Source organism: Manis pentadactyla, chromosome 5 (genome assembly GCF_030020395.1).
Source record: "Manis pentadactyla isolate mManPen7 chromosome 5, mManPen7.hap1, whole genome shotgun sequence".
Lineage (NCBI taxonomy): Eukaryota > Metazoa > Chordata > Mammalia > Pholidota > Manidae > Manis > Manis pentadactyla.
The window spans coordinates 91613480-91634964 of record NC_080023.1 but is presented as its reverse complement, the minus strand read 5'-3'; the positions used below and the strand labels follow the sequence as shown (position 1 = coordinate 91634964).

General features: G+C 36.7%; 1 protein-coding gene across 1 annotated transcript in view; it reads left to right on the top strand.

Moving 5' to 3' along the window:
• Positions 1-21485, top strand: part of COL25A1 (collagen type XXV alpha 1 chain) — a 468658-nt gene that overhangs the window by 404196 nt on the left and 42977 nt on the right. Inside the window, exons 19-23 of the mRNA XM_036920918.2 lie at positions 10555-10617; positions 14527-14595; positions 15710-15754; positions 17201-17245; positions 18195-18272. Coding sequence (XP_036776813.1) covers positions 10555-10617; positions 14527-14595; positions 15710-15754; positions 17201-17245; positions 18195-18272 — 300 coding nt within the window. The remainder of the gene's footprint in view (positions 1-10554; positions 10618-14526; positions 14596-15709; positions 15755-17200; positions 17246-18194; positions 18273-21485) is intronic.

The window sequence follows — 21485 nt, the reverse complement described above, 5'->3', positions numbered from 1 at the left end:
GAGCATGCAAAGGCCATCATTATTTCCAAGACTTGAGGAACCCAGCCATGGCATACCGGGGAAGCTTTGATCCACCACCTGTTGCTCTAGGAGAATGGTTGGAAACCTAATGAGCATCCACATGCTTTCCACACAGCTCTCAGGAAATGAGCAAAGTGCCTAAATACAGACAGCAGGCTCATCTATCTATCACCTCAGAGTCCCACTCAGAGAAAGTGCTAATACCTTAGGCATACATAATAAAAGTCACTAAGAACAGGCACAACTTAATTTCAAACTACTCTTCAGCTTCCTGCACAAGTATTGGAAAGTTCTCTTTCCATGTGGAAGTCATTTGAAATTCCTATTTCATGCATTCATGGTTCATATAGTGTCAGAATGTTCAACTGGGAAAATTAAATTGTGCACCATGTACCATGCAGACATTGATCTTCCAGAATAAGGTTTGCGCTCAGAAGATTATTTTTATAAACAAGCCTTCAAATAAATTTTTCATGGACAAAACATTGTAACTAGCTTTCCTGATATCCCATAAAAGGGAAAGATTCAAAGTTCCTATTTTGTTTTAATTCATGTCTCCACAGTTATTTTGAAAAATGTAAATATGTTACCCCCTTTTTATGATCATATTACTCTAGTAGTTAAGCAGTCTAGAGCAGTGAAGAGCCTTACTTTAACACCAGACCATCAGTGTGCAGATTCTGCTTCCAGCCCTCGCCATTTAATGAAGCTATATCATGACATTGAACAAGTTATGTAATCTTTCTGTGCTCCTGTTTATGAAATGGGCATCAAATTGTCATTGTACGTAACTCAGAGAGCTGCTGTGAAGACTGCTTGAATTAATAAATGTGCAATTCCTAAAATATTGCCAGGCAAATAATAAATGCTATATAAATTTTAGCTATTATTATCTCTTTCTGTTGGAGCAGCTCAGAATATTAGAAACATTGGTTATGCACCTGTTCCTTATAATCTTTCCTTGTGTGATTGATTTAACCTAGAGAACATAAATCCTTTCACACTCTACAGGTCAGTAGATGTAAACTCTGAAAACTCCTTTGCAGTGATGGGTAAATGCTATCTTTAAGAGCCATAAGATAACCTACTTTCTCTTGAAACATGACATCACACTATTGCCCTTTTCTTATAATCAAAAAATATTCCAGAAACAAAGGATGAGGGAACACAATGTTTTGAATATAAGACTTGGTACTGTTGAAGTCTCCTTCCTGACACTGCTCACTGGAAGAGCAAACCAAGAACAGGACATGTAATGATGGAAATCATTGCCTGGGACATTTTTAACAAATACAGATATTCAGTGCTTGCTTTTCTCCTTTCAGCACAGACCACCAGTTTATCTCATCATATTCAGAAAGTAAATGGGAAAACATTTGCATAATACAGAAATATTAATACAGTAGGGAGATGTAATACAGTAAAAAATACCACAAATCTGAAAAAAATCATTTAGGTGGTAAATAAATTTTTACAGTATTTTCCCTCAATTTGGTATTTTTGCTCTGGCTTCTACATTAGTGAAAATTTGACATTCAGGTCAAGAATTTGAGTATAGAGAGTATAGAGAGGGTATGAGACAGTAACTATCCCTTGTTACATGAAATCATCCTTGGCACTAAATCACATAAAGACTAACTTTTACAGGTGGCAGAAACATGTACTTTGGCACTCTTAAGATTAATTATCGTGTTCGGTAATCTAGTAGAAATTTATCTTCTAAATCTGCTGGGGATGAGCTTGCTTCCTCAGAAACAGCAAATCACATTTTAAAAATAGCAGAAGAAAGTTTCTGGAAGTAACATAGGATATGAAATGAATTCCTAAAATAAAAAAGAAAAGACATACTGGTTATAAGGATAACATTGTTAGTGTTACTTATAATTATTTCCTGCTTGCACAAAGTGCGCCTGAGCAGTTGAGTAATTTAAGAGTCCTATTAGGAAATTCATACAACCAGAAATCAGAGATTTTTAGCAGCCGTAAGGAAACCTCCAATAAATACACCAAAATGTGCTTGCATGATGTCATCCTATTTTTAAAATAATCAGAAAAGTATGTTTTCTAAGTTTTAAATAAACCTGCTATCATAGTTCATTTTCATCATAGCCACCAAGATGTTTTAATTTGTACTCAAATTTGATCCTTAAGTTTTGGGGACAGACTCTTCTTACTTTCTCATTCTTTTTTTCTTCCTCAATAATTTTACAAATCAATCATTACAAAACCTGGCTGCCTGGAGGTTCTTATTACAACAAGTTTTCTTCTTGTAATCCTTAAAAGCAGGTATCATGCTGACTTGAATTCTAATTAGCCTTTAAGCAAGAAGATTATTGTATGGCTAATGCATTCAGTGTCAGGACACATTAATCAAAATTACTGGTGATGTTTTTTAGCACCCAGGCAAATCATATTTTTTAAGCCCTGTTGTACTATTTTTTAGGCAATGAAAATTGGATCTGCTTGGGGAGTGATAAATATCATGGAAAACATGACTTGGTTTAAGATGATATATCAGATGTTTTTTTTAGACAGATTAAAAAAAATACTATCTCTTCCTGCTTTAATTGATAATGACTTGTAAAAATAAAACAAGTGGTAATAAATGAAAAACCAGAGATTTTTCTGTGGGCAAGAGCTAATCAGTTAGGTCTTTCTGACCACCATTACATTTAGCAGATGGTAAGTTCTGGAAGTTTATAGGGAAACACCTGATGAGCATTTCTGTGTGAATGAAACTGTCTCTTCCTTTCTTACCTTGACTATTAATCTATATGAAGGACATCCTTTATGTAAATTTGACAAAAGAGTGTTACGTGAACTGTCCCAATTGCCATTTAAAAGATAAAGTAAGGTCATCTGAAATACTTTCTTGCTATGTATTAAATGTGGACTTAAGAAAAATTAGTCCAGATTTTATTGTGGAATTCCAAGGCTTAATGAGACCTTGATGGTCATTGTTAGATTTCAGAAAAGTCATGCTCTTAAGGATTTTCCTGGTTTTTCCTTGCGTTTTTGTAATACAGAAGGCCCATTTGTTATCCTTTTGTGTTGGTAAAGATGGTAATTGTTTGCATTGTTTGGGGGTATTTTTATTTTGTTTTTCCTGGGGTTTTTTTTTTTGGCCAGAATACACAGAAGTTAAGCTATCTCAATAGGCTGTTTGAATTTTTAAAAAGTAATAGTAAATGAGTTGAGCAAAAGTGGCTTCAGTCAGAAATCTTATCTTTGTGGTATCATGTCATCTTACATAATGAATAGATCCCACCTTCCTATAGAAATCTTCTTGTAGTTTACTTCATTTCTCTGTGTACATGTTGCTAATTTATGAGAGAAAGCAAATGGAGAAAGAGAACTCTAATAATGACACTCTAATCAATAAGAGAACTTTTTGCGTGGTGCAAAACCATGATAATTTTCAAATACAGTACATATTCATTACTCTGACTTATTTTCCTTGAGCTTAATATTACCAGCTCAAAGCTGTGGCTGAAATTGGAAAGATCTGTGTGAAACCATTAGGCCCTCCAAAATTGGTCGTGAGAAGATACGCCCTTGATTTCAGCTGTAGCTATTCGCCTTAGACTTGCATCATTATATGCCCTGGCTGTTTAAAGCTTTCATTCAAATTAGCAACCTGTGTCAGATTCTCAGATGGGTCTGCTTGCTCCCAGTAGCTTGGTAGGAGGCCTGTTTTGTGCTTTGCCCTGAATTAAGCTCATTTCTCCTGCCCACCTCGAATCCCAGTTTAGTTGCCAAAGCCATCGCACTCTATTATTCTTTCCTATCAGCTCAACACAGGGAATAAATGTGTTACACTCGTCGTGTTGAGACCTGGTTTTTGAACTCATTGGTGGTGAGCTAACTAATTAATGTTGCTAATAAACGAAGGACAGAATTCATGAAACAACTCAGGAGGAAATCAGACACAGTATCCAAGACAAGAGCAGAAACTCATACCAAACTTTTCTTCATTTTTGAATTTGATGCCGTATTATTGCCTTATTACAATAGCACTAATGGAGCTGAGATTTCTCTGACAACCATGTATTCTCTGGTTAGCCTTTGGCCTGGGTAGCAGGCTATGCTGCCAGTTATTAATTGTGTTGTAGTGATTAAAATTTTAGATAGTATTAAGGGTTATGATAAATAGTGCTGTATGTATTTTACCTCCAGGCTTTAGTTCAATCATAGCCCTGTGTTTATTTCAAGAGTTAGATATTATATTGTTTATGTTTTTCTATGTCTGTCCCATGGGTAAATGTATGTTGGATGTTTCCAGGACCAGTGAAAACAAAACAACCAGCACAATAACAGATTAAACCTGGATTTAATTGTTATGGTCATGGTAGAGGAACAGAAAATTTAAGATGCTTGTTCCTTTTCCTATTTCCTCTCTCTTCTTGTCTTCCTCCCCCTTTCTCCTCATCCCGTCCCTGCATTCCTCCACTGTTCCTCCTCCTTCTCTCCCTTCTTTTTACTTTTTACTCTCCCTGTATTTCAGCACTAACTTCTCCAGCAATGACATATTCAGGCTGGCAGTCTGTTGCCTTCACTCCTGATTCCCTTCCACACAGGATCAACAGGACCGACATGAATAGAATCCCAATTGACTTTGCAATCTTGTTCTCAACAGTAACAAAAGTAACCTAAGATGCTATCTCACTTGAGGTGGTGAGTGAATAAAAAGAAAGGTGGAGAAAAATTTAGAATACACATATGAAATGAGAGAAAAAGATATATATGTGAAACTTGAGAGAAAAACAGATTAAAGTGGCTCTGAAGTAATTAACACTCTTCTAAACTTACTCTTACATTATTCCTTGGTGCCCTGGTGTTCATGACAAACCAATGTTTAAAGCCTATGTCTTTTCTCCATTCTTCTTAGACTTTGTGTTCATTAAAAAGAAAAGCACTAACACATCAGAAACCAGAAAGATTAACATTGTTTCAGAAAACGTCATGTTTTATTGTTTCCACTTCAGTGGTAGAGCTATCTGCCTTGCTGTTTACCTATAAATTCCACATTTCCCTGGTTATGACGGCCAGCATCTGCCCTTTTCAAAGGAGCTCTGCCTTACAGTCCTATGATTTTCCTAAAATGTTCATTGAAATTATAATTTGAATTTTCTAATTCATGTAATTGCCTTGTAAAAAGGAAGAAGAAAAACAGCTCCAGGTTTAATTGTTCCTTCATTAAAAGTAATGTAAGAGCTTAATTCCATTACAGTTCCCATTTCCTCTACTGCATCTCTCCCCCACCTTGTTTACTCCAACAAATACATGTGAATTATTTCCAATTTAACAATCTCTTATTTCCCATTGATTAAATGAGATTTGTACAAATAGCTCCAAGGATCACTCATTATATAGTCCAATACAGACAGTTTAGAATAACGTAAGTGAACCATAAATGTTTGTTATCACTGTAGCCCTCCTGTTTATTGCCCTGAAAACTTACGTAACCTAATTTTTGTGTAATCTGATTCACTCCAAAGACAGTTTCCCAAAAGTGTTTTGTGTTTAAATCCTAATTCAGGTGCTTTCTGTTACCTTCACATGACCAAGTCTCCTTCCTCTATCCTGGTTCACTAGAATTGTTACTATAGTAGAATAACCACTTGCTATTTTTTTTATCACATTAAAAAGTATTTATAGAAACATAGGTTGTCATAGCCTTTCTAAACATTTCAGGAAATTCTTGAACCTTTAAGCTCTACATCAGTCCATGTCAAAGAGGCAAGATTTTTTTTATGGGTTACATTTATTTAGGGAAATTCAATAGGAATGACCACTTTCTCTTTCCCTTCCTCATGAGATGAAAACTCATTCTTAATAAACCTGTCTCCTCTGCCCTACACACTTTGGGTTTGTAATACTAAATGCTCTGGCAGATGGATATTCTCATAAAGTGATGCTATATTCACATGAGAAAATTTAAATGCAGGGCTACTTCTTGAAAGAAGTTGAAGCATTGAGTATAGCCCCATATAGGTTGTAAAGGAACAGGAAATCACCTCATATGTCACCAGCTAGTTACAGAGAGGATGTAATACTGCCTGTAGTGTTACTGCTGGGGCTATTAACAATGTGATGGTGGTGAAGATGGTGGTGGTGATGGTGATAATGGTGGTGGTGGTGATCGTGGTGATGGTGTAATGGTGGTGGTGATGGTGATGGTGGTGATCGTGATCATGATGGTGGTGATGTGATGATGGTAATGGTGATGATGGTGGTGATGGTGATAGTGGTAGTGGTGATGGTGATGATGGTGGTGATTGTAGTGATGGTGGTGATGGTGAAAATGGTGGTGATGGTGGTGATCGTGATCATGATGGTGATGTGATGGTGGTGATGGTGATGGTGACAGTGGTAGTGGTGGTGATGATGATGGTGGTGATTGTAGTGATGGTGGTGATGGTGATAATGGTGGTGGTGATGGTGATGATGGTGATAATGATGATGGTGATGATAGTAGCTATCATTTTTGAGTCTTAAGATCAGGGCTACAATGATAATACACATTTATGGTTCACTTACATTATTCTAAAAACAGCACTTAAGTGCTTTACTTACATTATCATGTAATAAGTCTTGACTAAACCACCCTTTAATGATGCCAGAATATTCTATTATTTGACACCTTAGGGTTCCATCTAGCAAAGCCAGACTTTAACTCAATTCTGTACCTTTGTGCCAACAGTCCTCAAACATTTTGGTCTCAAAATCCCTTTACACACTTAAAAATTAGGATTGAATGACATTGCATTTATGTAGGTTGTAGCTACTGATATTTTTTGTATTATAAATTAAAACTGAGAAATTTAAAAAACCCATTATGTGTTAATTATAAATATGTTTTATGAAATATAACTGATTTTCCAGAACAAAAAATAGCAAGAAGAGTGACATTGTTTACATACACACACACACACACACACACACAATTTATTTTTTTTTGGCAAATCTCTTTAATGTCTGGCTTAATAGGAGGCAGCTAGATTCTCATATCTGCTTCTACATTCAGTCTGTTGCAATTTGTTGTTTTGGTTGACGTATATAAAGAAAAAACAGCCTCAAACAAATATATAATTGGACAAGGGAAGAGTTAATAACCTTTTCGTAAAATTACAAGAAATTTCATATTCTTTTTTGATACTACTGCAAGCTCTACAAGTGGTAGTTTCTTTAAGATAGATGAAATGTGGACTCTGAAGCCCTGTCAGTGAACTTCTACTGTCTTCCTATTCTGTACACTAATAAGGGTAAATGAAAGGCACTTTGAGAGCCCTTGGTATAAGGTTAGGAAGGTTAAAAACAGCCCAGGCAGCTCAAAAACAAGTTTTGTTTATGCCTTATTTATTCCAACAATTGTCTTTCAAGCCTGAGCCAGAGAAGAAACCAATGACTGTTTCCTCCCCTTTCTGCCAAGACACAGAGGGAATGGAGATAACGTCTCTAAAGGGATTGAGAGCTCTGAAATTAAATAAACATAAAACTATCATCCTAAAGTTATGTATGCTATTTTTCCCCTCGAAATAAGAAGTGAATGTATCAGTATGATAGATGATTTCTTGGAGTGTCATGATAAGGTACAACTAAACATATTCAAAGCCTTTAAAATTAGCCAGTGCTAAAATTGTTGTGACTGTTAAATGCATTGCTAATTTTATATCTGAAAATAAAAATTTTCCCCTGAATATTCTATGTAAAGGAACTTCATGTACACGTTCAGGAGAATTTCATATCTGTTCTTTTTTTTAAAAAGAGAGATGCGACATTTTTGTCACTGAGGTCCCAAAGCCATATTTATTTATTTGTAAATTATGAAACTGCATGCTTCATCTTTTTATAAACTAAACACTAACCTGAATAAGAAATATGTTTTTGCAACATTTACCCTTTCTTCTTTACTAGTATACTTTAATGGTGCTTCTATATGCTTTGCTAAACAGTGAGATAATTTTATTTCTACTTGAAGATGTGCAAGAGTCTTGTCTGCATGTAAACTTTCAAACTATTAACTTTCATTATATTTTCATGACAGTAAGTCACTAATGATATGCATTGACTTTAATACAGATTTTTTTCTTGAGGGTGGAGAGAGAACATTTATGTATTTGTATATGTGATTTAATTGGGAGAAATGTCTTACTTGTAAGTAAATGTATTCCTTTAAAATAACAAGTCAGACTCTTTTACAAGAAGTGGAATGGTCATTATTAATTTCTAAGAATATAATTTATTTTCACTTTAGAGTACTAGGAGATCCATGCAAAATTATTTGTTCAGATTTTCCTTTACATTACATGTAGGGATGGGACAGGTGGAATATAGTTAAAGAAATTTCACAATGGGAAACCTAAAGCATTAATAAGGTTTTATATAGCATGTTTTAGAAACTCACTTATTTCAAAAATATTTGATGACATTTTAACACTTCTTATTAAACATCCTGTCTGTATCTTCCTGCTTAACTCCAAGTATCAAGAAACAAATGTTGAAATATTGCTACCTTAGGAAAAATCAAATATATCAAACAACATTAACAACTTCAGAAATAATCCAAAGAGTAGAGGTGGGAGGGTCGGGTGCGGTGAGGAGGGTGGGCGAGGACAGGAAATGCAGAAACAGAGCCATTACAGGTTTGGCTATAACACTTCACTCTAGTTTTAGGAAGTTAGGCTCTTACAGTTGAGCTCACAGTCTTAAAAAAATTAAACTTTATGAATATTAAAAAAAATGTGAAGACTGATCGTTTGGTGTTTTCTGACACCAAATTCAATACAAGGAGTCTTTTCCAACACCAGTTCTCCAGTTCTCTGATTCTCTGACACCAGCTGCACGTCCTGTTATTCAGTCCTATTATGACACTAACTACTTGAGGACAGCCTGAGACTCCTCAGGGCTCCATCTCTCACAAATCTGCCCTTGCTTCAGACCCCAGTCCCCAGTTCTCATCCCCCCATTACCTGCACTTCTGTCTGAATTGGCTACAAATTAAAGAGTACTCACAACCATCCACTTCCACCCCCATTCATTTGATAATTTGATACAATTACTCACAGAACACAGGAAAATACCATACTTACTGTTACAGTTAATTATAAAATATAAAAATAGCCAAATAAAGAGGTACATAGGGTCAAGTCAAAAGGGTCTTGAGTGTAGGAGCCCCTGTTCACTTGGAGCAGGGGTGCACCCTCCTGCCAGCACATGGATGTGTTCATCAATTTAAAGCTCTCTAGTCTCCACTGTTGAGGGGTTTAATTGGAGGTTCCATTACATAGGCATGGTTGACTACATCATTGGTCATTGGTGATTGAACTCATCTCCAGCCCCTGTCCCATCTCTGGAGATGGTGAAAAAAGGAAAGGCCAGACTTCCTGTCACACCCCGCATCCGCAGGCTGTCTGGGCCTGCCAAGAGTCACCTCATTAACATAAACTATGGCATGTTTGAAAGGGGCTTGTTATGAATAACAAAAGGCATTCCTGTTACTTTCATGACTCAGGAAATTCCAAGGGTTTTAGGAGCTCCATGCAAGAACCAGGAATAAGAACATATATGTTTTTTATTACACCATACTGGGTTTCCTCCAGGTAGTGGAGAAGTAGAGAAGAGTTATAGAGGTATGGCAAGGAGAGGTATTTTTCTTTTCATGCTGAACATTCCTGAATCTCTTCCCTAGCCACATCTACTCTATCAGTTATTTATGCTGCCTGCCATATTACCCCCAAAACTGGAGTAGCTTAAAATAACAATTGACTGACTGTTTTGGAGAATTAGGAATTTGAGCATGGCTCAGCTAGGTGTCTTTGGTTCAGTGTTTCCCATAAGGATTCAGTCAAGCTGTCAGTAAGTCTGTGGTCTCATCTGAAGGCTCTACTGGGGTGGAGCCTCCACCCCAAGCTCACATATATCACTGTTGGCAGACCTCACACCTCACTATGAGCATCTCCCCATACGATTGCTCACAGCATGGCAGATTGCTTTCCCCACAGCAAGTAATCCAAGTAAGAGATTATGGGAAAGAGCCCCTGAGATGGAAGCCATAGTCTTTGTATGACTTAGTCTCAAAAGTGATATCTCGCTACTTCTGCCATATCTGTGTGTTAGATATGAGTCAGTAAATCCAGTCTACTCTCTAACAGAGGGACTGTATAGAGGCAGGAATACTAGGAGGCAGGATCAATGAGGCCTGTCTTCCAGTCTACCTCCCACACCCACCCAAACAAAATGGATCTTAATTTGATAAATGATAAGAAACACTGGACAAAAGATGAGAAAGGAAATTATAAAGAATTTATCTGGTTTCTTTATCTCTTTGACCTTCTAAAGTTTCTGCAAAGTTTTGTTCAAAGTATTTTCACTGATCAAAACCAAATCTGATTAATTTTATAGTCAGTAAATGGATCTCAGTAAGTAAGTTGTATACAATTAAAGGAGCAAAATTCCAGTAGAGAGAAATCAGTTCGACTTTACTTAATTACTATTAATGAATAATAATCTCATATGCCTATCTTTTTAAAGGGAGAACCAGGTTTCATTGGTCCTCAAGGAGAACCAGGCTTACCAGGGTTACCAGGAACAAAGGTAAGCAGAGTCTTTTTTCCTTCATTTTCTTTCTGAAATTTTTTGTCATATAATTTTAATCCATTATGTTGAAAAAGAGGTGGAGTGACTTTATTATTTAGGTGATCAGATATTTTTGCATAGAGAACTAAAGCAACCAGTCACCCATTACCAACACTTCTACTGGGAATGCCATGTTAAGTAAGTAATAGGAAGTTAATTCCAGAAAGCCTTGGGAAAAACAACAGGATGGAGGAATATATTGGTTGTTTCTGTTGTCCCCCAAATTGATAGGATGCTATTAGTCTCCTGGCCATATGAAAAAGTAGAGGGATTCTGAGAGGAGAGAGAGACCTCATTAACTCCTGCTCCTTATCACCGATTTTTGGGCATACTTGTAAATCAAGCTTTTATTGCTATTCTCCCAACATTCCCTAGATTTCAAAGGCAAGAACTGATGTCATATAGATTCCTAAGTGCCTCATCCCAAAAGGCTCCATCCTGAATAACGTCTGCAGAAAGGTTCTGAAATGAAAACCATCTCATGATCCTTCACCTGGCAACCGTAGAGAGGGCCCTAAAAGCAAAATCTATATACCACCATATAAAAAATTATGTTGCTACAAGTATAGTTAAGCCCATAGTTCTCTTTTTATCTGCCCAGTAAGACATAAAAAGGTACAGCTCTGAGGATGGAACTTCGCTCATGACAGACTCATGAATCAAAGAAGGGACAAAATTAGATCAAACTGCATTCTTTTATTTTTAAACCATACTAGTCTTTGCCTCAATGTCTATTGCATTCACCAGAAATAAGCCAGAATGATTTCCAAGAGCTAGAGAAATATGTTCATGGTCTGTTCTGACAGAGGGGTCCTCATTTCCGCTGATCAAGAGAAAATAACTGTAATCCTAGTAAATGGAAACTATGTGTGGCCTAAGGCGGACTGAAACCCAGTCGAATTTATGCAAAATTGCAGTTTTCTCAAGCAATTTTTTTTTCACATAATGAGCTGTCAGGCTTATTAACAAAATATGAGGAATGCCTGTTTTAGCCTGAACAGATTCACACAAGAAATGCACTTTCTGGAATAAAAAGAGAGAAAGCAAAAGAATAATGAGCATTCGCTGTTCATTTAAGAACCATTGTGTTTATTCAGCTTGCAGCCTCACAGCCAGGTAACGAAAGAAGGAGCCTCATGGATAAGCACAAAGAAATGGGAAACCTGGTCAGTACTGGAGAGAACCAGCCATGACTTAGATCTCTAAGTGTTTGTGTCATTTTGTTTGCTAAACAAGGGAAAATAGAAGAAACACAGGCAGTAGAGAATGGAGTTTATACTTAAATATCATTTTAGTTCATTTATTTTAAATTATTCCACAGTTTCAAAAAAATCCAGATGTAAAGTCATAAAATCAACATTAATTACTGTTCATGAAGAATCCAGCCTGATGTTATAGACCAGATACTTTAATAACAGATACTACTCTGAACTCCCAGTAAAAGCACAGAATGTACTCTACCTGTTTTGTATTTCCACAAGAAAGGATGTGGATAAGAAATTCATTTTATTGACAATCTTTTGAAGTTGATTTTCAGCTGAATTGCCCATCTGACATGACTTTGGTATCATAATGGAGAAGTCATGATTATTTTAAAAATCTCTCTCAGCTGAACACCAGTCCTTTTCCAGTTGTGTAGGCAGTCGGGGTGTATACCACTAGATCCAGATGTAAAAAGTAAACTAACACTGCATTTTTTACCACCAACACAATGAAGAGAGATCATAATGAAGGAAGATGGATAATAGCATCTAAAAACCTGTTTATATGCTGCTGTTCCCTCACTTTCTATATCAGTGCCTGGGAGAGACCTATGTCAGTCTAAGGAAATGGGGTTTTATTATGAGTAATTTGGAATACTTTGAACAATGCTGTTTATTCATTAATACAACACATTTTTTTTTGTCAAACATTTTTATAGTATTTGAGAATGGAGAGTAAATGCAACAAAAACAGTCCCTACTCTCCTAGTTTACATTCCAGAGTGTGTGAGAGAAGGGGAAGAAGGAGAGAAGGAAGAAAACATAAACAGTATGACTCCAAAGAGTGATAAGCAACTAGTTAGGGGCATTGTGGTAAAAAAATGATTCCAGGTAAACATGTAGAGACTCCACTCCTGTGATATGCTACAGACCAATGATTTTCTAAGGTTTTTGTTTTTCTCTAAAATAAGTATATAGTTACTATTTTAGAATTCTTCTGTAAAATATTAAAAGAAGCACCAAGTGTAGTACATTTTGTTTTTTAAAAAATAAAAATTCTATATACCAACAGAAGCTTTCAGTGTCTAATCCCCAGAAGAATCTCTTCTGAAACATCTTTTCCATCTCCTATGTCCAGTCAGGTCCCTTGCTCTTTTCCCATCCTCTCCATTTTCCCACCTACTCTTCTAAGTTCATGCTGAAAAACCAACTAGTGGTCTTTAATCCTTGCCTCATCTATTTCACCTGCCCTGCAAACTACAAAGGCTTCCCAAAGTGGGCATGATGCAGATAAAGATCTTGGAATTTAAAGCCCAACCTCACCCATCATGGGTCCAGTCCTATTTTCTTCTCCTTTCCAAGATGATTGGTTCCTTCAGTGAGCAGGGTTCCATCCTCACATTTTCTCATCCATAAACATGTTTATCACCAGTCTGAATTCCAAACCTTTTTGATTATTGAAATCTACCCACCATGCAGGAAGCCAGACGTTGCTCTGTGTTCAGGGGGGTTAAAACAGCAATGCCTTCCTGGAGAGCCATTTGGCAAGCTTTTAAAATGTTAATACTTTTGACCCAGCAATTCCCCAACTAAGAATTTGTCTTAAGAAAAATGACCAGAAATATGCAAAAGATTTACATACAGAAATATTTTTGCAAAAAATTGAAGATTGAGCACAATCAGTTTTAAATTACAGCTTTCCCATTTTAAAAGCTTTGTGATTTGGGGCAATTTTTCTGAGCTCCAATTTCCTCATGCATTGAGTATGGATACTGACCTTTCTCATTCTTCTTGAGGGTTGAATAAAATACTGCATGTAAAGTGTTTTGTGCAGCTCCTGCACTCATCAATAGCACCATTGTAAACAGTGATTATAAAATCACCTTACCCATCCATCCTCAGGATGGGACTCAAGTTTCACCTCCAGGAAATTGATCTGGACCATTCAGAACCCTTTGGGACTTCATCTTCTCTCACATATAGCCTTACTTTGCTCCATAATTCTTAAATATTTTGTTCATGTGGATCTTGTTTAACTAGAACACTAGTTCCTTGAGGACAGTGGCCATGTTCTTAGTTTGTAGTGCCATGAACACAGTAAAAAGCTGTGACACCTATGTATCTTGCTCTATTCTGAGTACTTTACAAATTACAAGATCAGTACTATAATTTTCTCCATTTTACAGAGGAAACAGGCTTTCAGAACTTAACTAACATCCCAGAACACAGAACTGGTAACAGAGCCAGAATTAAAATCCAGGATATCCGATTACAAAGCCAGGCACTTAACCACTTTACCATGCTTCTTCCCAGTAGATCTTAAAAAGTGCTGGCAGAATGAAAGCTATGTCCATGCCTGCCTCAAAGTATGATGGCCCTTATCAACTCCCCTTAAAGGTCGTTCTCCCTACCAACACACACATCTGACAGGCATTTACCAAACCATTTCCTTGTCTTTAAAATGGGAATGACAATACAAGCATTGAATAATTTTTATGATTATTAAATGAGATAATCTGTGTTGAGATTTAATTCACTGCTGGACACATGATAAATAAATTGTAACTCTCTTCTTTCTTTGATTTTATTCAACTCAGTTTACAAGGACCAGCCTGAGGGCTGGGGAGGGGCTGTTGCCATTTATTTGTTTTCTGATTTGTGGCAGGGTGAACGTGGGGAGGCAGGGCCTCCTGGAAGAGGGGAGCGAGGGGAGCCTGGGACCCCTGGACCAAAGGTCAGTTATTCTTGCATTGGAAAGTAACATCCTGTGGTTTGTAAATTTGTGCCACTTACTTTAGAACATGAAATTAAAGCAAAATTCTTCAACAGGTTTTAAAACAGCCAAAATCACAAATAGTTTATTGAAATGTATACCAATAAGTTCTTTTCAAAGGGGATTTTACAACTCAACCTTTCCAGTTTACTCTATGCTATTCCACGAACATATTTAATAACTTATCCAAATGTAAAGGGGGAGATACTTCATATTAACACACTATCACTCAGTGTATAGTAAAACTTACTGAGGAAAATGTTGATCCATGGTGTGTTCGTTTCTGCAGTAACTTGATGGTGTGCAACACCTTGAAGATATTAGAGCTAAAGATTTATTTGACTTTCAATCTTTATTATTTTAAATTTCCTGCAAACTAATATGGTAACACTTTATTTTAGTAACCTATCCAAGAGACACAGGAAATTATTTATTCTTTGATGAAAAATTCATGAAAACAATTTTGAGACTAATGAGACTTATTCACACTACTCTTCCCATCCACTGATAGGTGGGCAGTCTTCAGAATTGTAATGGAGTGTAGGACCATAGAGAGACCAGGGAATAGACTAATGATATGACAGCACAGCAGACCCTTGAACAACATGGGTTTGAACTGCACAGGTCTGCTTATATGTGGATTTTTTTCAATAAATGTATTGGAAAAGTACTTGGAGGTTTGCAGCAATTTGAAAAAAAACAGTTTCTTTTCTTTAGCTTACATGTTCGTAAGAATATAGTGTATGCTATATATAACATAAAAAATATGTGTTAATTGGCTGTCTATGTTATCGATAAGGCTTCTGGTCAACAGTAGGCTATTTATAGTTAAATTTTAGGTGAATCAAAAGTGGATTTTTGACCATATGAGGTCAGTGCCCCTGAACCCCATGTCATTCAAGGGTCAGCTGACCTTATGTGTAGTGTTACAATAGCTATGATATAGAACCATATATCGAGGTAGTTAAAGTTTTTCCATTTTTCTTCATTATTCTGAGTCACTGCTAATTTCTTTTTTCTCTTCTTATCTCCTCTGTCATCTTCTCTTTTTCATCTTCACATTCTCCTATAATAGGGGAAACAAGGTGAATCAGGAACTAGAGGCCCAAAGGGGTCAAAGGTTAGTAAACGGGTAACCATTTTAATGTAACATGAGGACTTCAAAAGCTGTACCTTTTGCCTCTTCCTCAGAGAATCGTGTTTGAGATTAAATTCTTTCACACACTGGGATAGCAATAAATTCATTCTTATGATGATATCACAAAAAAATTCATCAGTTTTGTCTTGTTTGTTTCTATGTGTTCTTGTGCTTCAGACTATTCTGTAAGAGAAGTTGTATTTCTGTTTCATAATAGCTGCTTTGGAAAAAATTCGGTGTTTTACTTAATTTAAATTATTTATGGTATAATTTAATTTTTTTATTTCCTGGCTATCCTTGTAATAAATGTTCAAATTATGTTTTGCTTTTAAGTTAGTTCACTTCCTTCATTGCATTAAAAATTTTACCACCAAGTGCAATTCTTTCCTTTATCATGTTCTTTACAGTATCCACAATTATCTGTGCACTGTTGACAGAAGACACGTTATTTAAGATGCTGTTAGCTAATAACATGGAATAATGGGTGCAAAATGAGGAAACCACCAGAAAAACTTTAATCCCTTTTCCTGCTACCTTCATTGGTCCTTACCCAGTTTATAGGAATAGGTAGAAAGACATATTAAAAATGCTTAGAATTCCATTTAGGAAGAGGATCAGTAAATTTAAGGCTATTTTAAAGAACCTTCAAATCTACTCACGTTTAAAGGTTCTGTTTAGACTTCTGAGAATATTGAGTATTGCCTCAGAGTGATGCATGTGGAGTTTGATGCTTGGACTGTTCCTGGAGCCTCTCCACGTGGGGTAATAACATCATAAATGGAAATTTAGAGAGTTTTCATGTTGTACTGAAAAAAAAGGCAGAGGCAGGTTTGCCCTGCCCGTGACCTGCAGCCCTGCCAACCTGTTCCAGCCAGCTCCTGTCCACTCCAGCACCTTCTGAGCGTTATAAGGCCTATACCACTAGAAAACCTTTTCCTTAGATCCTTATCATCAGAAGGAGGCTCGCTGATGAACTTTCCCTCCTAAATCTCTCCAGAATGAGCTCTCCTAGTTATCTGCACTTCTCAGAGAACAGACAACCCAATAAGTTGGCTCTAGTTCCCCTTGCCCCAGATCTCTTCACATAAAGGCAAATATGGCTCAACCTGAGATGTAAAAGCTTACTCTGGGTGTTATAGAAACCACTTTGTTCTGGAAGATTTCTAGTGAGAAAGTTACCATATATATTGTTGTTCCAAGATACTCCGCCACCTGAAGGAGAATTTTAATTCACTCAAAGATGCAACTTAAAGATGCATTTTGCCATGTCAGTTGTTATTGTTTTTCTAGTTGTTATTTTTCACTTCAGTAGTTCACTTTAAAGGTGCCATTATATTATATTATATTAAATATATCCCTAGATTTGAGATATTTCTAGATGTTGGTGCCACTGCTAATTATGTGTTTTTCCCTTTTTATGGGGGAAAGGGTGATCGTGGAGACAAAGGGGACTCTGGAGCCCTGGGACCGAGGGTGAGTGTGAATCTCATCTAAGCTTTTGGTCCCTGCAAGCCCAGATTTGACATATGTATCCATGTGGTTTTTCATAAGACACTGGACTAAAAATACCCAATAATCGCCCTGGAGGTAGACTACCGTAATTACTCCTGCTACCCCCCTCTTTCATTTTATTTTTTATTTTGGTCACCAGGAGCAATGAATGTGTAGGTTCAACATCTAGAAGAAGTTCCACAGGAAGGTCTAACAAACTCTTTCTACTTCTCTTTCTGCTAAATAAGCAAGCCCATAGCCATCCAGCTAATAAAACTTTCCATTTTTCAATTAATTCAATTATTTAAAAAGCAATAGCCCATATATTTTAAAAGCCTTTTTAAAACCCAGGCAGGGAATTAGTTGACTACCTTCATAACTAATGGGAATTCAGTGGCAAAGTGAATAGGGTAGAAATATTTAAAATCTTAAAATATTAAATATCTTAAAAATATTTGTTCCCTATTTGGTTTAATTTTAATGAAATTCTATTTCTGTTGGCAAATCAAGCATTTCCTACAAAACTGTGTTCTATCTTCTTAAAGAATGAGGAGTAATCTGTGAGGTGTAGATGAGTAGAAGGAGGTCAAGGGTTGCTTTAATAAATATGGGTAAAGCCCACAAATTTTGCAAGTCAAAGCAGATGAGCCTATATTTTATAATTTTCAGAAAACAGTTTCAGAGATTGAATCGTGTCTCTGTTTTATCACATTTCATATCTTTAACCTGCACAGACAGGAAGTTAGAAATGGTTTGTCTTCTTTGAAACAAGAACAAAATTTGAACATGATTATTTATTCTAAAACTGCAGGTAGGCATTACTAGGAAATTGATGGTCAGAGAGAGACGCATGTTGTTATTTCTGTTTTTGCAAGTCCCCTTTACATCCCAGCCTAACCTTCTGATTTTCCCTTGGGTGGTTTTTTCATAGGGTCCACCTGGCCAAAAGGGTGATCAAGGAGCCACCGAGATCATAGACTACAATGGCAACCTCCATGAAGCCTTGCAGGCAAGTGACTGCTCCCCGCCCTGACCCAGACACTGATACTGATGGGCACCCAGGTAACATGTGTAAATGTTACCTGCTTTGGATCTCAGAGGTTTCCACAGCTCAAAGTGCACCTTCTCCCTGATCTCCTGGGCCCATCCCCTTCTCTCTACCCCAGTTTATCCTCTTTATTTCCTAGCATTTTTCAGTCTTCCCTTTTCTTTCCCTTCTGCCTTCAGATATGCTTTAGTCTCATCTGGTTAAACCTTGTGTTAGTCAATATTTGTCCATCTTTGTCTTCTTGCTTGAAAAGCAAGCCTAGCAAAGCAGTTCAGAGTTCTAAGGTTCTGGAATTAGAGCTGCCTGGGTTCATATCTCTTGCTTACTAAGTGCATGACCTAATGCAGTCATTTAACTTCTCTGTCTCAGTTTTCTCATCTGTTAAATGGGGATAGTAGTAGTAGCTGCCTTATAGGGTTGTTGTGAGGCTAAATAAATATTATACACTTAGAATGGTGCCTAGCACATAATAAGTTCTCTATAGTTATTTTTTATGACTGCTACCATTCAATCCTTTTTCTTCCATTAAGTAAAAACCCACTGAGTATATGGCTTGTCCATCACCTTTGTTTCCTATTCATCCTTTTCATGCTTAGATGCCTGCATTCTAGCCTGTGTCATCACTCTGTTGTAACTGCTCTTACGAAGGTCAGCAACAACCTCTAGGTTGAGTCCATTGTACTCATTACCCTTGACTTTGCTGTGACTTTTATACTAAACTACCTTCCTTTTGTAACTCTTTCTTTCAGGTTTCTCTTACCTTCTATTCTCATTTCTTCCAATTTTCTTCTTTGATGGAGCCATTCTGTTTTAATGTTTCTAATTTCTCTGTCCATCTTCTGATTTTTGGTATCCTCAAGTCTCTGATCTTTTCTTGGTTCAGCCATTCCCTCTATATTCTTCATGTTCTGGCTTCCAAATCATTTATCTCAGGACTCACCTAAACATATCTCCAGCTGTCTGAGAACATTCCCAACGGATACACCATTGCTTCAACAGCTGCCAACAGGATGCACAGTTTTACTGGTTACCTTTTCCACTTGCCAAATGATTCCCTTCTTTAGCTAACCAGTTTCTGTTAGTGACACCGTAAGTCTTTGAATTTCTTGAGATAGAAACTTTAGAGTAATTTAAAAACTATTTTTCATTCTTCTTCCATTATATCTCACCAGATGCTGCTATTTCCTTTTTCAAAGTGGCTTCTGAGGTTGCCCCATTCTCTCCATTCCCAACATCTTCTTCATTTCAGGTTTAACACTGCAACAAGCCCTTGACCAATTCTTCTGCCCCAAGTGCTTCCTTGTCCTTCTAATCCATCTTTTATATCATTCCAAAGCTCAGCTGTTACTATTTTGATGGCTTCAATCTGCTCAGAAACCTAAATGACCTCCTTGCCTACTCTATCAAGCCCTAACTGCTCCATCTGACTTTTAATTCTCCATAATCCTGCCTTTCCTGTACAGATTTTTCTATTTCTCCACAACACACATTTTCCCCTAGAGTAGTCATATGATCATATCTATAAAAATCCCCTCTCATTGCCAGTTCATCCCATTCTTCCCCTCCCTTTCATCCCCTTAAATCCTATCCAACAATCCCCAGCTGCCACCCAGATGGGTTCTTCCTTCTAATCCTTTTACACATTAGCAGCCAAGGCCCAATAGTTTCATATTTAATTGTTCTCAAATCACGTAACTTATTTTAGTTTTGCCTTTTACCAGATTGCAAATTTCTTGGTGACAGAAAATGTGTCTTAGGCTTATTCCATTTCCCCCAGTGTGTCTTGCACCAGGTCTGGGCATGGAAATACTAAATAAACTGTTACTGGTTGAATGAGTGAGTATAGTCAGCTCATATGTACAGTTCATTCTTTGCCTGAAAGCCAAATTCGTTGTTTGAAATATTTGCCATTTTGGATTTGTTTGAATTTCTTTCCCATCCTCATGATTTCACTAATATTATCTAATTATGGTAGGTCTACACTTCTATGGGTCCTTTGCACACCTTCCATTTTTAACTAGTAACACATTCATTAAATAGTTTTATAGAATATGCCTTCAGCTTAGCTTGTTTTTCTGTTCTACTCAATTCTCTTTCTTCTGGTAAAATGCGGGGAGGGATGCTCACTGCTGGGAGAGAGGTTGATTGAGCAGTATGTCCAGTCCACAGCCTGAATTAGTGCTCCTCAGTGCAAGTGGGTCAGACACAAGCAGTAGCTTCTAGGCTATTATCGAGTTCTAGAATGAGTTTTCTGAATTGTTCCCTTTTCCCCAGAAATTGATAACTGTGTGTGGAAGAAAAGAGAGAAAGAGAACAAGAAGTTTTGGTGTATGTACCATGTTAAAGTTCTCACTTATAAAATACGAGGACTTTTAATTAAACTTAATTTACTAGCAATGTTATAAATTGCCCTTAAACTGCTTTCAATGGTGCTCTTATTCTTACTGTCACCTTTAAGTGGTATCCATTCTCTTATCTTCCAAGAAATGTTCCAATATTACGGGCCGTGGCCATTTTCTGCAAAAATTATAAAAAAAGCCTTTTAGAGCATCCTTTGCATGAATAACCTAACATGAAGCAAGCTACTGTTAGCCTAAAACTGAAATCTGTTTACCTCCCCTCTGTTATTAACTAACTGGGTCATTTTGGTGAAATCAATTAATGTGTCAATATTTCATTGATCTTCTCTGTAAATGAAGATATTTTTGGAATATATTTTTTGAGTCCATAAAATTTAATATTATACTTAGGACTTTTTTTCAGGAGCTCCTAAACACTCTGCTGTTGTGCCTAAACACATTGATTATATTTTTTTAATTTGACATCTGCAGCTTGATGTAAAAGGATGTATGTGCTTAGTTTCTTTTTTCAAGTCAAGTTCTATATGACTGCAAACCAGTCAATATCTATCATAATCAACTAGTTCATGTTTATATTTCAACCTAAAAAGTTGTTACTCTTACGGAGTTGTTAGGGCAGCTGTATGTTGTGAATAGTTTATAGTTATTTTTTTCACTTCAAAACTATTTATTTGTTTTCCTACTGTAGTACTTCAATGGATTAGGGGGTCTCTGGTAGAATCAATTAAACTAAGTAGCCATTAGATTAAGAATAAATGGTAGACACTTAATTCTTCTAATTCTCTAGCCAATGATAGACACTCACACGTTTACC